The sequence below is a fragment of the Mus pahari genome, chromosome 10 (genome assembly GCF_900095145.1).
Source record: "Mus pahari chromosome 10, PAHARI_EIJ_v1.1, whole genome shotgun sequence".
In the NCBI taxonomy this organism is placed as follows: domain Eukaryota; kingdom Metazoa; phylum Chordata; class Mammalia; order Rodentia; family Muridae; genus Mus; species Mus pahari.
In genome coordinates, this window is record NC_034599.1 from 92,417,611 (window position 1) to 92,435,626 (window position 18,016).

Sequence of the window (18,016 nt, forward strand, 5' to 3'; positions counted from 1 at the left end):
GGGAAGGCCTGGGCCAAGTAGTGGGAGTGGGTGGGTAGGGGAGCAGGGGCGGGGGGATATAGGGAACTTTCGGGATAGCATTTGAAATGTAAATAAAGAAAATAAAAAAATAAAAAAAGAGAGAAGAATAATATGACTGGAAAACAAGATCACTTCTCAGATGTTCAGAGGCTGTGCTGGGGAGGGGAGGCAGAAAGGGGAGGGTGGGAATGAGGAGCCCAGTGTAAAGGGTGGCGGAATAGAAGACAATGGGTCAGATGAGGGCCACCGTGAGAACTGGGTCACAGTGGGGGATCAATGATGCTGTTTCGGGGTGTAAGTCTCTATTAGCTGCTATCACCACACCTGGCCTTTCCAAAGCCTTTCAGTCACTTCGTAAAAGCTCATGAAAGGCTCTCTAGCTAAGTAAGGGAGCAAGGAATGGTAGCAGACTCCTACATTCTCAGAATCTGGGGGAGGGGACCATGAGTTCAAGGGCAGCCTGTGGTTTACACACCAATGGTCAATTATAAGGAGCACAATTAGACAGCATGCTTAAAGCAGTATGAGTTCTTGACAGAGGGTAATTATTTAATAACTTATTGGTAATATCAGCAATACTTCTGGACTATAAGAATGTATTACAATTTCAGGTATGAAGATATAGCTTGAAAAGGTAACAAGTAATCTGAACTACAGAAATCATGTGTTTATACCTCACTATATCTCGGTCTAAAAGATGAATTATATGCATCATAAACTATATTAAAGAGTCGTAAAGCTTTAAAAACACACAATTCCATGAAAAGGTAATGTAGGCTACGAAACACTGGAGGCAGAAGTCTTCCTCCCTCATGTCCATCTTGAAATACATATAGACTATTAAAATGTAGGGCATCCTATTAACATAGAAAACATGAGATACGCTTTACTTCCAAGCTTGCTGAAACTTATCTTGACAGATTTTCCTGTAAGCTAACGGCTGGGAAGTAGTAGCTCAGTGGTAGACTGCTTGCATGTCAAGTACACAGCCTTGAGTCCACCCCGAGCACAGCATACATTAGACACAGCACCACACGCTATGGATCCAGCACTCAAAAGGCTGGAGCAGGAGGAGCTTCTGACCGTGGGCCTCCCTGACTGAATGGCGAGTTCACAGCCATCCTGCGCTTCATGAGACGCAGTCCATTCCCACAAAGCACTCATCAGGTTAAGTTACTGAAAGGGCAATAAACTATATGGCTGGAGACATTCCATTTGATAAGCTCAGTTGATTACCATGCGCTAAAGTGAATTACAGAAACTCCTACCTGTTTGGAAAGCACTTTCATGTGCCCCACACTTCCTCGACAGTATGCTTCCAGAATGACACCAAACTGTATGGACACAGCAGGAGTGTGCACCTCTGACCTGCAGAAAAGCAATGCTGAAAAGGTTTGTAATCGAACACTTCAGAGTGTGGAGAACAAGCACTGACCTCCTTATTCTGACATGAAATGCTCTTCGGATGCCAACCAGCCGAGAGCTGGCCATCCCAAGCACTTACTAAGAGGTCACACAGCAGTTCAGATTCAGAAGTTATGAGATCTTAGTGGTCAATTCTTTAATTGAAGAAAACTAATATTCCCACATTTTAAACTGCCTTTTGAAAGGGAAAGGAAATGTAACTTAGGAATTTGGAGAGAATCAGGTGGAAACAAAAATCTCTCTGAGTGCGGCCAATGAGCCAGTCAGTCTAATCATGTTTCTGTCCCCCTTTCCCACTGTCACTGAGTGCATAATGGGAGTGGGGCACGGGCCATGGGTGCACATGGAGGTTAGACAACAAGTGAGGAGAGCTGGGTCTCCTCTTCCACTTTTATGTGGACTCAGCTTGGCAGGTTTACATAGCCAGAACCACTGCTCACTGAAGCAGCTTGCCAGCCCCAGTTTTCTTTTCTCTCTCAAACAATGGCATGTATGTATTGAAAGAAAAAACAAGAAATATTTATTTTGTCATAATCTGGGGGGTTCAAAATAGTACTGAATTGGACGAGAAGACAAACTATATAAAAAAATGCATCAACAAGAAAACCACTTTAGGAGGGAAAATCTGCTAAAATTAATACCACAGTATTATAGAGACCATGAGTTCTTTAAAAGCTTGGTCAAAAGGGAAGGACGGAAAGTTTTTTTTTCTGAAAAGCAGTTTGAACAGTGAAGTGTGCAAGGAAGGGCTAAGAAGACTGAACTGACCACACACGTGTCAGACGCTGTGGTCTAGCTCAGCCTCTACAAAACAAACAGCCACATAAACACCGGCAGGAGGGGTGGCTGGGAGGTTCAGCGCTGGCACTGCTTTTCCAGAGGACCTGGGTTCAATTCCCAGCACCCACATGGCAGCTCACAACTGTCTGCAACTCCTCCCCCAGGGGATCTGACATCCTCAAGCAGACATACATGCAGTCAAATCACCAATGAACATAAAATAAAGTTGGGAGGGAAACATGACAGTAGGAGTTGGAGAGGAACGGATGGGGTAGATTTGATCAGAGCACTTACACAGTATAAACATTTAATCAATATTTTTAAACAAAAATTAGTTTGTTAGAAAATATTACAATATAACAGTTACTAGTTTTAGTTAAAAATCTAGAAAGCATCATAGAATACTTCCTGAAATACTTTGCCAAATGATGAAAACAGAATTTAGGTATCAAAAAATAAGAGAAGGACTAAACAGTGTAAATGTCATAGATGGGTCAGAAAGCACCTGAAGAAGCTGCTGCTAGTCCACCGAGTCTTACATCACACCGGGGTAGGTATAAGAGAACATAATGGCATCAAATCGAAACAGCAAAGACTTACCTAAGATGCCAAAATAGGAACTGCCCAATTCTCCGATTATCAAGTGCTCTTTCTAATAGGAATCTGGAGAGGGCACAATCAAGAAAAGGCTCATATTTCAAAACTTGCACCAATTGTAAAAGATACTGAGAGAGTTCTTCATCACTGAAAGAAACAAAGGGGAGAGAAACTCAGCCACCTGTAACGAGAAAGGATCCCTCCCACCAACTGTCACATGCTGCCTGGCTCATGTGTGTGGGCTTCCTGGACCAGGCTTGTCACGTGCTTACATTCGCTGTACCATGTGACTACACATATAATCTGCCAGGACCTGTGCCCACTGCCCCCAAATGGCCACCTTAACATAGTTATTTTTATTGTGTGTGTCATGTATGTGGTGTGTGTGCCAGTGTTCAGAGGACAATGTGGTGGAGTGAATCTGTCTAGGTAGGTTCCAGGGGACAATAAGAACATCAGGGTTCTGTGACAAAGTTTCTCCATGTCCACTTATAAAAACCTATAGCTACCAGAAACAACAAGTATAACAACAAGTGGGAGGCTGCTTCTCCTAGTCATAGGATTCTGCATCTCAGACTATTACAGAGCTTACATAGTCCCTTCTGCCTATCAAACTATTCAAAATAGATCTGATTTTAAAAGGAAGGAAAGACCATAGCCAAGATGGGAACAGGAAGATCAGTCTGAGTTTGACAACTAGCTAGCCGGGGCTACATGGTGAGTTCAAGGGCAGATCCCATGAGAAAATAAATCAACTTGCCTCCATCATAAAATACCAACCCTTCTTATTTGGGGCAATTAATAGACTATGGGGAAGGAAAGAGGGGACACAGGCATGGCTGCTCAGTTTAGAAGTGCTGGCCTCTAGGGCTGGCCAAGGGCAGGCACTTGGAAACTAAGGTTTCAGAATTTGGTCCTGTAGTGAAAGGGGAGAGTGGCCTTCCCACACCTAAACTGTTCACGCAGCAGAAAGGGCTGCGCTTCAGAGCCAGCAGAGGGCGCTAAGATCCCACACAAGACCTGGCCACTAGTGCTCACACAATTCCTTGCCCACTCAGGTAACTCCTTGCCCCATGATGGTCCCACAGAAGAGATACCTCATCTGTCGGAGGCAGCCGACAGCGTATTCCCGGACATACTGGTCTGGATAGTTGAAATCCAGGAGTTCCAGGGCTTCCCTGGGGGGCAGTTTGGGCCAAATCTGCAGGAGCGCCTGAAGCTGTTTAAAATAAAAACTGGGTCAGAAGTTTGGTGGACAAAAGTAACTTACCTTTCCTGGCACATGGGAACAGAGATGAGTCAAAACAAGGAAAAAATGTAACTACTGATGCCTCAAACATTCTGGCAGATGCAGACTAACAAAGGTTGCCTTTGTTTCTGAAATGTTCTGTGTACGTTTAAAAGGTTACTCTGTGCCTACCGAAAACAGTAAGACACTGCAGGTGTCTACAGTGATTAACCACCGCATAATTTAAGAAAAAAAAACAACTGTAAATAATCCAAGTTTCAAGTTAAGTAAAGACATATATAATAAGAAAGTCAATAACTCATTATAAAACTACAAAGTTTAGTATGTATGTATGTATGTATGTATGTATGTATGTATGTATGTATGTATATATGTGTTTGTTCTGAAGCAGAGTTTCTCTGTGTAGCTGTGGCTGTCCTGGAACTCCATCTGTACACTAGGTTAGTCTAGAACTCAGAGATCAGCCTGTCTCTGCCTCTCAAGTACTGAGATTAAAGGTGTACACCACCAAGCCCATCTGCTTTTAAATGAATTTTTAAAGAAATCTATTACCGTACAGATTTTTTATTAACCAGAACAGCTTGAGCTCCTCAGATCAGAAATAAATGTGAGTGGTCCACGAGGACTGAATAGCGCCTACATTCTGTTTGTGGGTAATAATCCTACTACAAATGCTAACGGACACTAGATGGCAGGACTCCCTGGGCAAGAGCTGGAGCTGCACATGAAGACATAGCTGTGGCCACACCCAGTTCTTCAGAAGAGGAACTCTGCCCTGGTTCTGAGACGTGGGGCCCTCCTCCCGGGAGCGGGACACATTTACAGGACAGAGCCTCACATGGACAGGCAATGGGAATAACTTGTTCTGACTGAGAGTGGAAAAAGTTTAATTTGTGCCAATCAAATCAAAGCTCAAGACTTGATAAAAACCTTACTCTCCGGTATTTGCTATCTCTTGTTGGGTTTTTCGTGAGTATACTGTGCCACGGACAGCAATTTACTGGCCAAGATCAGTGCTAGAGAGCCAGGTTGGTCAGATCACAGTGAGGAAGGATGTTCTTTCAGCTTCTCAAAAGCACCTTGCCAGGCATGGTGGCTCATGCCTTTAAACCTAGCACTCGGGAAGCAGAGATGGATGGAGGTCAGTGAGAGAGACCAGTGTGGTCTACACAATAGGTTCTAAGCCAGCCATGGCTAAGGAGTAAGACCCTGCCTAAACAAGAAAGACACGTGGGGTTCTATGAGACTGGAGAAGGTACCCGGGGCCTGACCATCGTCCATTTTGATAGATGGCGACTCCCAAACTACTGTTCCAGTTGTTTTATATTAACTCCTGGGCCTGGTCACCTCACCCAGATGCTAGGATCTCTGAACTTACATAGAATATGTAAGAGTTTAAAACCTCAGAAATAGCTCCTGCAGAGAATTATGCACCAAGTTAGGCACCATGGTGCATATCTGCAATCCCAGCCCCTAAGGCTGAGACAGGAGGACTGGACATTTGAGAGAGGCTAAGGATATACAAATAACAAAACAAAAACATCCAACAAATGGAAATACTTCTGTGGAAAGACATTTTACACAAAAATCAAAGAATAACACACACACACACACACACACACACACACACACACACACACACATTATTTGGGGGAAAGAAAGTGGAGGGAGAGAAGGAAGAGATGGGAGAGGGAGGGACAAGGAATTTTCTGTCACCTGAGCAACATCTTCAAGTTTATTCCACTTGATTGACAGGAGGAGTTTTGGCAGTGACTGAGGGAAATTTTCTCGGCAGTCTTGCCGTAGAGTCCAAATAAGGTCCATTTCGTTCTCACACAGCTGAGACAGGGGGTCCCTGTCCAAGATTTCTTTCAGTACAGCAAGAAATTTTTTCCCACCACGACTCTTTAAGAGTAAAGAGTAAGAAAGTAAAATGGCCATTATGGAATCTAACTGTGCAAACCACAGGCAACCGTTCAGCAAATTTATATACAATGACTTTATAATTGTGAGCTTTATCAACTGAAATTCTGTACTAGATTAATTAATGTGGATCCTTTTAAGAAGTTTGCATTGTTCTGTATTAATAGGTTATAAGCTATGTATAAAGGTTCTTTTTTTTTTTAAATCCAAGTGCAAACACTAGATGGCATTATTGCTTTTAGGTTAGCTATATCGTACCATTTAAATAGCGTATAAATTCACTATTATTTGAGTTAAATTTTTTCTTTAACTTGCTCTGTAGATCAGGCTAGTGAGCCTCCGCCTTCCAAGTGCTGGGATTAAAGTTGTGCCAGGTGGCAAGCACTTTTATCTCCTGAGCCAACTCACCATCTCCTGATTTCTACCAATCCCTAGCTCCCTACCCCAAGATAGCCCAAACATATAACGAATAAAATGAAAATAATAAGCAGAGACCTTGGCTTGTGCTCTGGCATAAAGGCATCAAATTTCTATACATTAGAAACCCTCACTGAAGACGTGTAGCATGTAATATCAAAAAACAACACACAATCGCTGGCAGTGGTCTCGGTCTGTTCCCAGCTCAGTACAGGAGACCAAATGTTTCCCTTTTGCTAAAGCCTGTCCCACCGAAGCTGGCTCTGCCTCTCGCAAGCCCACTGTCTGCTACAGTTGCTTTTCCCTCATGCTCAGTTGAATCGTCACAAGAAGGAAAACACCAGACAATCTTAGTTTAGAATCAACAGACAGCACAATCACTGGGCACAGAACCTAGAATCCTAATTTCACCAACTATTCTAAGTTGGGAATTGTCAGTGGCGGATCTGCCACTCTAACAGCCTCCAGCCTACCTCATGTCTTCCTGTTCTCCAAGCTCTAAAGGACCATTCCCTCCTTCTGCTTTCCTCCTCCTCCTCTTTGCTACTTCAAAGAACACAGCCTCCTTAACTAGCTGATACTAAGATAGCACTGGAATTCTGTGGTGCGCACTAGCAGCTACCGTGCGCCATCCCTGAACTTATACAGAAGTGGGCTTCCCATTTGAGTCATAAGCCACCAACAGAGTCACATTTAGCCAGCACTGGGATGCGCACACCTATCCACACTCAGACTGCTTCCCGGTTACATCTCTCACACATTCCTTACAACAGACGAGGTGAAGACCCCTCATATCACAGAGCTGTGCAGTGAGGACCTGATGGAGCTTGGTACTTACTGACACATTAGCACTGTCTCCGCTGGCAAGTTCAGCTGCCTTCTCAATGATCTGTTGGAAAAAATAAAAACTTACATTTTGTCCTGATATTTATAAAATTTCCACTGTTAATAACTATGCTTGAACTTAGATTACAAGAGACTGCACATGCTTGGCACTCAAGCTTTAATAAATAGAAACAAAATTAACAAATGAAACAAGACCCTAAATCAGTGTCCCCCAAGGGCTTCAAACAATGGTGTCACTGAGGGGACTGCAGACCAAGGCGCTCGCTTGCTCGCTCGATCACAGACTGCTCCTAGACAAGGTAAGGAAGGGCTACAGGGTGAGGGCTGAAGCGGTGGCTGCTCGCCCCGAAGACCTGGATATGCTTCCCAGAACTCACATGGTGGTTCACAATCATCTGTAAATGCAGTTTCAGGGGATCTGATGTTACCTTTTGGCCTCCCTGAGAACTGCAGGCATACGGTACACAAATATGTGTGTCTGCAAAAGACTCCACATATAAAATAAAAATAATCTAAAATATTTTAAAAGGTCCTAAGGGAGAGACCCACCTACACAGCATGAGCAGGTAGAAGGCACACAGAGGCCCACCTGCTGCCAGGCAATGTGGACAGAGAATATCCAGAGAGCAGCCTGCAGCCACATGGCATGGGTGTGCTGTGTACACAGAGGCCCACTTGTGTGGAGTGGCAGAGGAGGACACCCAGAGGCCCACCAGCCACGTGGCCTGCCCATAGTGGGAGCCACTGCAATGTGCGAGTATGTGGTGGACGAGTGGGAGAGGAAGAGAAAGAAGACAAGCTTATGAAGAGAGCTGGAACTGGAGACCAAGGGTAGAAAGGAAAAGCCTGTCTGTCATGAGCAGCCACCCCGGCCACCCAAGGCCACGGTGAGGTCCCAGACAGCTCTGCCACCTGAGGACCATGTCTGGGTCTGTATTGATGTCCATGGCTCATATTACCACTAGAGATGTGCAGATGTCCCTGGTGTGGCAGCCACCGGGCAGCACAGTGGAACTGGCCCTGGTAACAGGACCTTGGGTGAGCTGTGAGCAAGAGAGAGTTGACTCTGCCAGCCACTCATCTACTGTGAGGCAGCATGGAAATGGAGGTGGTGTGTGTCTCTCCCATCCCCATCAGCTGGAGTTTGAAGAGCTGGCCTTGGGGTCATGAGAGCAGATGGCCTGGCCCTGCTGTAGCACTTAGGAGAGCAGGCTCTAAGAACACCTGAGCAACTCAGTGGAGCTGGCACTGGTGACATGAGTGCAGGCAAGCTACCAGAGAGCATGGGAGAGCTCAACCTGTTTCTTGCTGTTAAGGCACTGGGTGAGCTATCCAGGGCAGGGCTAGAGAGTTTGCTCTGATGGTATGGGTAAGGGAAAGCTGGTTAGCTGACCAACTCAGCTATCACCCATGCCCACATCTGCCACAAACCACGCCAGTGCTGCAGGAAAAATCCTACAGAAGCACTGGTGCGGTTCTCACTTCCCTCGGTTCATAGAGACAGCTCTTGAAGACTGAAACTGCCAATGTTGGGGAGACAGGAGAGATTCAGAAGTCCCAGCTATGATGGGACTCTGTTAAAAGTGGTCGTTCCCAGGCTACTGCACAGGGTACTGATTCCCAGCCTACTGCACAGGTGGTTTCTAAGGTCAAGTGAGAGTAGTCACTTCTATTGAGCATCGGTCATAAACACTCTTGTAAAACAGGGGATAAAGAGGACAGCGGCAGTGCAGAGTGACTTGGGACGTCAGAGGCTTCTCTGCCTTTTACCTCTGTATGACTTACCTGTAGTCATCATAAAACTCTGACTGAGGCAGAAGGACCTATCAAGGCCTACCTGGCACTTGACACAAAAGAAATTTTAAATGGAGACTAGACAGGCCTGATTCAAAGAAAAGAAAACAGGGCAGGGCCAGGGAGACAGCTCTGCAGTGGAGTCCTTGCTCACACTATACAGCTCTGCAGTGGAGTCCTTGTTCACACTATACAGCTCTGCAGTGGAGTCCTTGCTCACACTATACAGCTCTGCAGTGGAGTCCTTGTTCACACTACAGTCTCAGTACTCAGGCTGAGGCAGGGGAGCTGAAAGACGAGACTTAAGGATGACAGAGCAACAGTGAAACTATACATGCAAAAAAATTCCACTTCTCTAAAATTAGATAAATGCAAAGTATTCATATTCTATGTTAGAGACATCTAAATTGATCCCCAGTGAACTGTGACCACTGAACACACACCACAGCTGACAACGGTCACCAGAAGACTGTGGAGTGCAGCACCTGAAACAGTGGTTTATGAACAAGCCTGTAACAAGTCTGTCAGTGCTCAGCATGAAAATGAACTGAGTGTGTAAGTAGATTAATTTAAATAGTATTTAGTACTTTAAATTGTAGCCTTTTCTCACTTGGGCCAAGAAATCTCTTGTGCATGTTTGTCCAAAGATTTCTATTTTAAAATTAATACCAGGGGCTGGAGAGATGGCTCAGTGGTTAAGAACACCGACTGCTCTTCCGGAGGTCTTGAGTTCAAATCCCAGCAACCACATGGTGGCTCACAACCATCTGTAATGAGATCAGATACCCTCTTCTGGTGTGTCTGAAGACAGCTACAGTGTACTTACATATAATAAATAAATAATCTCTTTAAAAAAAATCAATACCAATCATACCTAGAAGAGGAAGGAATGTCACACCTGAGAATCAAAACATTTTAGAGTCTGGAAAGATAGCGGCTCAGTGGTTAAGAGCACTTGCCCTTCCAGAGGACCCAGGCTCAGTGGCCAGCAACTACATGGCAGCTCCTAAGTCTGTAAGGATTCCCTGGTTCATCTTTGGACCTCCTTGTACACCAGGCACATTCATATTCATAGGTAAAAACCTCATGCACATAGAATTACAAACACAGTAACATAAAAGAACACTAGGAGAGGGCTGGAGATGCCGCTCCATGGCTAAGGACGCGCCTCGGAGACCTGGGCTCAACCTCTAGCAGCAGAGGGGAGGGAGAATATGATACCTCTGCTGTCTTTATAAATCGTTTCAGCCACCACTAAACAGTCCCATTTCAGATACATGCATGCAGCTTACTGAAATAGAAATCCTTGCCACAGATCCTACTGAAGTCACTGCCAGGTCTGGTGCCTCACTCCTGTAGTCCTAACTCTTGGAAGATGGAGGCAAGAAGACTGTCACAGAAGGCTACGTGTGATCTCCACAGCGAGTTCAAGGCTGTACTGGCTAGAGTAGGGCAGTGTCTGAGCAGCCACTGCCCTCCAGGTCCTGACAACAGTAATACTTGGCAGGCAGGAGTCATCTCTTCTCTCATTGCATCCATATCTCTGAATCGACATGACAGCAGTTTATACACCTCACTGCACACTCATAGTTATGTGCGAATACATCTAAGAGAATCTTTACCTCAAAGAGAAATCAAACAACTAAATCTCTCTTTACAAACATGGCTCCTGAACACCAGAGATGCCAATTCTACTTCGTCAGTGATAAGGACACACCAACTGCCATGGTGCACAGCCTTCCACTGGATCTCACTGTCCATCAACAGTTCTGAGAGAACCAGACACACTGTACACCTAGGAATAATGCAAGTGCTTTGTGCACCATGGCCCCTAATTAGCTTACCTTATCGAAGGGGGGGTAATAATAAGGCTGCTTCTTATTCTCTGGGAACTTAATATGCAAGGCAGTAGCATTCTCAGCATACGGGTTCGTCTGCACAGTCCCCATAGGATTTAGCATTTCTTCCAGCTCATCTAAAACATACAAAGAATCTGGATTTTTATTTGGATAATTAAGAGTATGTTTTTGGAACTGAACTTTAAAAAACAAAAGTCTGGAATTCACAAAAATGTCCTAAAGGTTGTGTCACCTAAGCAAGTTTAGCGAACTGTATCAGTAAGCCTTTAGGCACATGAGAAGGACTTCATTTCTCTTGATCATCAAGAGAAATCTAACTGGAGAACACACACTTTTACTGTTTTCTAGCTCTGCGGAGAGCTCATTCACCAGTCAGGACAACTCTAAGCACTAAAGCTTGCTATAAAGAAGGCACTGTTGCTTAAAAGGTCACCTTTAACACCTACAAAAATAAAATGTTTAAAACAAGAATACTCTCTTTAAAATTGCATATATAATACATATTGTTAATATAGCATATAATTTATATAATTTCATAATGTAATATATACTGTATATATATAATATACATATGTATATACACACAAGAATTTAATATCTATAGCGAAATACTCTATATAAGTCAATTTGAGTATATATAACAGGTAAGCATGGTGGCATACACTTTTAATCCCAAAATTCTCGATGCAGAGGCAGATGGATCTCTGTGAGTTCAAGGCCAGCCTGACCAAAATAGCGAGTTTCAAGTCAGCCACATAGAGAGATCTTGTCTCAAAACAAAGCAAAACAACGTAAGAGAAAAAAATCACTAAGACAGTTTTTGGTTTTCTACTGAAATATGACAATAGTGAGTCAGAGAAACACTGACTGGTGCATCAGTAATACACTAGCTGCTCACCAGAACTAAGCACTGCAGTTAGAATGTAACTCTTAGAATGTGTTGGTGGCACACAACTTTAATCCTAGCAGCCAGGGCTCTTGAGTTGAAGGCCAGCCTGGTCTACAGGGTTCTAGGACAGTCAGATCTACACAGAGAAACCCTGTATAGGAAATTAAAAAAAAAAAAAAAAAAAAAAAAAGCAAATCTTACCAGGAAACGAAGACCAGCTGTGCAATATGACGTCTCCAGACCTCAGCTGTCCTTTGAAGTCAAAAACCATGGTATTTACCCACGCGACAGGATAATGCTGTTGAAAACAGCACTGCATAAATAAACCCAGAATGCACTCCAAGGAATCACAGAACCTGTGCCCCGTGTTTCAATCTAAGTACTAGAAATTTCTGATGTTCTCGGTAATTTCCAAAAATTTATGCAAACTGAAAACAATATAGTAGCCATTTCAGTATCTCCATAACTTTTAAGAACAATTCTACGGGCTAATTAATATACCACAATAAAAACAGTATGCACACAAAACAGAAACATTTCTGAAACTGATTAAATGATTAATACAAGATGGGTGTAGAGAAGATCCTAGCATGGGAGGAGGCAATGCCTCTGCATACTGCAGGACTTACATACATTGCCAAGAGAGGGGCACTTTTCACATGTGGTGCCTCACACCTGAACGGCTTGGGCAGCCAAGGAGGAACAACTGCTGTGAATCTGAGGCCAGCCTGGGCTACACAGCGGGCTATAAAGAACAGCCTGCTCTACAGGATGAGATGTTTGTTTGTTTTTCAAAAACCTGGGCACATGGCCTTAAACTGTAGCACAGCAAGCTGCACAGTGAGAGAGCCGGACTCACAAACACCACCAATGGTGCTCTGCAGCAGGACTCTGATGAAGGCACTCAAGTGTGCGTGTGTGTGTGTGTGTGTGTGTGTGTGTGTGTGTGTGTGTGTGTGTGTGTGAAAGATTTAGAGTACTTGTCTAGCAAGCAGGATAATCTCAGTTGGATTCCCAACACTACATAAAACTGGTGGAGTGGGTCACACCTGTACTGCTAGACCTTGGGAATGAAAGCAGAAGAATTAGGAGTTCAAGGTCATCCTCAGCTAAATAGCCTGCTTAAGACCAGCCTGGGTCACAATCTTTAAATAGGCATGAAACAAACAAATAAATGTATGTGTGTTTACATATACATACATTTTTTGAAACCTTTGAGAATTTTATTATCAAGATATGAAAACCCAGAAAGGAACCATCCCTTCTATGATGTTTGAGACATTACAATTTATTTTCATAATAAGAATATATCATAATTAAGCAGAGACTCCTGCTTAAGTTCCCAGATCTTCCTTCCAATCTTCAGGGCTGTTGTAGACCAGGCTGGTCTCAAACTCACTAAAAAAGCAAGGATGACAAGACAGGAACAGAGAGAGTTCAAGGTCATCCTTGCCCACAATCGATGGGCTGGCCTGGGCTATGAGAGAGTCTATCTGGTGTGGGGGAGGGAGGGAGTAAAGAAGGGGCAGAGCGGGGGAAAAGGGGGGAGAGAGCATACGAGCGAGCATGAGGAAGTGGGAGTAAATCGTTTGACTAGTAACATAGAATGCCAAGGCCAGGCCTGTGGGTCAGTGGTAACCTGGAGCGCACAGGAGGCCCTGGCAATCCACAGAACTGGAAAAACAAATGAAACAAAACCACTGCTGGTTCTAAGACAACTCTGGTGGCACACACTTTTTTTCCTCAGTAGAAAGGCAAGGGGACTGAGAGCTCTAGTGACTCTCAGGGCAGTCTGAACTGCACAGAAAGACCCTGTCTTTAAAACATGTAATATATGTGTGTGCACGCCTCTGTGTGTGTGGAGAAGGCCTGATTTTTCACATTAAAAACTGACGTCACTTATGCTTTTGTGTCTAAAAGTTCTATCAGGCGTGCTAAGTGAAGTACAATCTACGAGCTTCCTAAAATCTAAAAAACAAAAATCTTAATCTTTAAATATACACAGTACCTAGAATTGTGATTAAGGTACTATGGATCGGCACTTTCAGAATGTCTTTACTTTCCGTGTCCAGTGGTTCACACCTGCTAGTCCCACCACGCAGAGGCTGAGGCAGGGGTGTCACAATGGCTTCAAGGCCAGCCTGAGCTACATACAGGATGAGTTCTGGGCCACCCTACGGTTTTATGCATCTGTATCATGAAATCTCTTCAAATAGATTTGAGAAAAAAACATAAAACTGACATGAACACAGAAACTCATTATCTTCTTGAAATTAGTTCTTAGAGTTCAAATCACACAAAATGATTTAACTTCTGTTAGCCAATTATCCCTTAAAATGTCCCATTATACAAATAATTTTCTGGTTATTATTTCATTACCACTTTCCCAGCTTTCCTGATGGTCTGATATTTAGAGGGATTAATAGTTTTTGTTGATTTCTTCGTTTTTACTTTATCCAAAACTGCGTAAACAGCAAAACATAATCGAGCCATTCTTGGTAAGTCGCAAATATTAATATCAAATTCCAGTTGTTCATTCCAAATATGGTCGTTCTTCCCTGATATCTCCGAGCTTACGACGGTTTTACACAGGAGCTCGGTTCCGTGAAAAATCCCAGCTCGGACATGGACCTGCGATGGGGAGAAACCATCTTGAGTACTGCGCACCTGAGGAACCCGCTCCCGGACGATGAGAGCACGGCCAAGCCATGCAACAGCAACAGTCGGGACAGTTGCCTGCAGGTGTCACAGAGCACTCAGTACACAATGCTGAGGCGGTCTGGCTTTCCCTTAGTAAGTGGAGTAGCTACAACAGCCAATACTGGTCAAAACACCAGTGTTCTTCATGGAGGAATGGAACTAGAGAAAAAAAGGTTAGGGCTAGCCTCAGCTACACAGCAACTTTGAGACCAGGGTGGACAATGTGTACTATCTCGGAAAACCAAACAAACAAACAAAAGAAAGAATAACTCTTATGAATGTGTCATCATCTGCTATCAGGCATCTAAAGACATTCTACCTCTATGTATAATCACGCCAAGCATCTAAAGGCATTCTACCTTATGTATAATCACACCAATCATTGCTCAGTTTTTCACACACAGGACAATGCAGAGCAAACATAAAACGTCTAGTAAGATTTACTAGTGTCAGGCATGTGGCTCAGGTGACAGATCACTTGCCTAGCATGCACAGAGCCTCCAGGCTGATTGCCAGCACTGCGTATAAATGAAAATGAACGTCTCTCATCACCCTTTGCTCCTATATCTTTAGTAGCACCCTGACACGGCATACAGGAACTACTTGCCAGCATAAGAAATGCCATGAGAAATGAAAATGAATTAACTTCATCCAGTCCTTTGTAAACAGATATGTGTGCATGTATGTGTGCTCACGTGTGTGCAGCTAGAAGAAGAGGCCTGCATTGGGTGTCTTCCTCTTCCTCTTTCACTGTCCACTGTACTTTTAAAGATGAGTTCTCTGGGTAAGCGGGACCTTATTAATTCAGCTTGACTGGCCAGTAGCTCCAAGAAGCACCTCGGAAGAGTGATGCGCTCTCCTCTGAGGAGCCTGTGCTCAATATCTGGGCACTTCTGACTTTCTCTCTCCCAACACTCATGCCGAAACTCAAATCTTTAATAAAATCTCCCTGCACTTGGTTGGATCTCTGGAGGCCAGCTTGGTATATAAAGTTCCAGGACAGACAGGACTACAGAAAAACCCTGTCTCAAAAAAAAAAACCCAAAACTTAAAAAAGAAAAAGAAAACACCAAAAAATAGTGAGGAGCAAAAGTAGAAACAAAACCAGCTCTAGAGGGCGGAGGAGCAGCAGCGTCCAGCAGACCTGCTCAGTGCAGCCAGGCCTCCAAGGAGGAGCCCTGCGTGGACATGACACCCAACAGACAGGTATCAAGCGGGGCAGCACCATGCCCTTGTATCATCTTATTCATAGCCCTGTCTATATAATATGACACATATTTACTCATTAAATAATCATATATGGGATTTAATTCTTTTTGACAGAGACTGAAGGTATAGTGTTTACAGTGTAAAGATTATCCTTATGTGTTTCCGATGTTGGCTTCTCTGCCCTCATTTCACTCAGGATACAGGCATTGTAATGCTTATGTCAGCAACCTCCTGTCTTAAGTTTGTGTAAGCAGCCCTTACCATTTATTCTCTGCCTTGTCAATAAAAAATACAAAAAAAATCAGCCAATGGCTGAGCAGAAGAGAGAATCGAGTGGAACTTCCATCAGCCAGGGGAGGAGAAAAGAGAGAAGAAAGGTAGATTCAGCCGCAAGGAGGGAGAGAGGAGACATCATGAGAAAATACACCTGAAGCCCAGAAAGCCAGACCAATACTAAAATGCAAGGATCTCAAGGATTTTGCCTAGGGGGTAGCCCAATTAGCCTAGAGGATTAAAATAAATCAGTGACTGCCCAGTATTGTGCAGTAAAGCTTGGTTAAATAACTTTTGGTCTCTCTGTATCATTACTGGGTACTAGCTAGGATAAAGTATTAATTTACTGAATACACTTATAGTAATATTGTTTGCTAGAGTAGGTTGTCACATATTCCAGGCTGGCCATCCAAATGCTGGTCCACCTTGCTCCAACTCCCCAGGCACTCTACCATGGCTCCTCTGTTCCTTCCCATGAGAAACTCTCTCAGCATCACAAGCTTATCGGCAGGCAGGTCTCTCCCATACCAAACACACAAGCCTTCCTTCCATAATCATTGATCTATTCTACCACACTAAGGATAGCATCAGCATCCATTTAGACACCTTTGTCTTTCACTTTCAATCCATCAAAAATTTATTAGAATATATCTACAGTAGAATCTTAAATGAAGAATGGAATAACTCAATTGCTGTTAAAAGCATATTTGTGCTGTGACAATGTTCTGGAAAGAACATGAATAAAATTAATTTATGCCAGGAATATTAGTGACTGTCAACTCCTAAATGACCTTTGATTTTACTTTTGCTATCTTTTAAATATTTCTAAATTAATATTCTAGGAAGCATTTAAAATGGTTAAAGACTTTTAAAACTGAAAACCTTATTTAGAACCAGTGTAATGAATAGGTCAGCAGGTAAAGGTGCTTTGATACCATTCCTGACCCCTAAAACCCATACAGTGGAAGGAGAAATTCTCACAAGTTGTCATCTGACATACAAACATGTATGTGCAAACACACAATGGATGGATGGATGGACAGGTGGACTGATGGAAGGATAGATGGACGGACATTTTAGGTGTAATATTTTTTTCCTAAGGAACATGTTTGACTTCTGGTCTGCACTTGTGCGCACGTACACACACACACACACACACACACACAGAGAGAGAGAGAGAGAGAGAGAGAGAGAGAGAGAGAGAGAGAGAGAAAAGCAGATAGACAGACACATGGACAGAATGCAATAAGTGAGGTTGAATATACAGTCTCTGCACTTGGATGCAGACAACAGAATCACGAGATAGAAGTATTGAGCCCCAGCCTACTCACCCCAGGGAGACATCTGGAGCTGGACAGAGAGCAGTTAAGAGGACATCTGTTCTTACAGAAGACAGAGTCAAGTTCAGTTCCCAGCACCTATGGTCCTGGAACTCCATCTCCAATGAACCAACTCCTTCTCCTGGCCTTCACAGACAGCTGCACTCATGTGCACACACCACACAAAGTGAATTAAACATAAATCTGCCAGGTATAATGGCATACATCTTTAATCCAAGAACTTGGTGGGTAGAGGGAGGTAGATCTTTGTGAGTTCAAGGCTAGCCTACTCTATATAGCAAGTTCCAGGCCAGCCACAGCTACACAGTGAGATCCTGTGCCAATAAATAAACCAATCTTTAAGAAGACTGGTCCTAAGCTGGGCAGTGGTGGCACACGGTAGATAAATCTACCTTTAATCCCAGCACTTTGGGAGGCAAAGGAAGGCGGATTTCTTAGTTCAAGACCAGTCTGGTCTACAGAGTGAGTTCCAGGACAGTCAGGGCTACACAGAGAAACCCTATAGAAAGAAAAGAAAAGAAAAGAAAAGAAAAGAAAAGAAAAGAAAAGAAAAGAAAAGAAAAGAAAAGAAAAGAAAAGAAAAGAAAAGAGAAGAGGAAAGAAAGGAAAGAAAGGAAAGAAAAAGGAAAGAAAGGAAAGAAAGGAAAAGAAAGAGAAAGAAAGAAAGAAAGAAAGAGAAAGAAAGAAAGAAAGA

The 18,016-nt window shown here is 43.5% G+C and overlaps 1 protein-coding gene across 3 annotated transcripts in view; it reads right to left on the reverse strand.

Annotated features, from left to right (window-relative positions):
• The window catches only part of Pik3cb (phosphatidylinositol-4,5-bisphosphate 3-kinase catalytic subunit beta), a 97,693-nt gene that overhangs the window by 21,940 nt on the left and 57,737 nt on the right, over window positions 1–18,016 (reverse strand). For all 3 annotated transcript variants that reach the window (XM_029543421.1, XM_021206060.2, XM_029543420.1), the window contains 8 exons: window positions 14,180–14,431; window positions 12,002–12,098; window positions 10,897–11,027; window positions 7,251–7,301; window positions 5,789–5,977; window positions 3,921–4,042; window positions 2,827–2,970; window positions 1,290–1,389 (listed from right to left, as the gene is read on the reverse strand). In XM_029543421.1, the coding sequence (XP_029399281.1) occupies window positions 1,290–1,389; window positions 2,827–2,970; window positions 3,921–4,042; window positions 5,789–5,977; window positions 7,251–7,301; window positions 10,897–11,027; window positions 12,002–12,098; window positions 14,180–14,431 (1,086 nt within the window). The remainder of the gene's footprint in view (window positions 1–1,289; window positions 1,390–2,826; window positions 2,971–3,920; window positions 4,043–5,788; window positions 5,978–7,250; window positions 7,302–10,896; window positions 11,028–12,001; window positions 12,099–14,179; window positions 14,432–18,016) is intronic.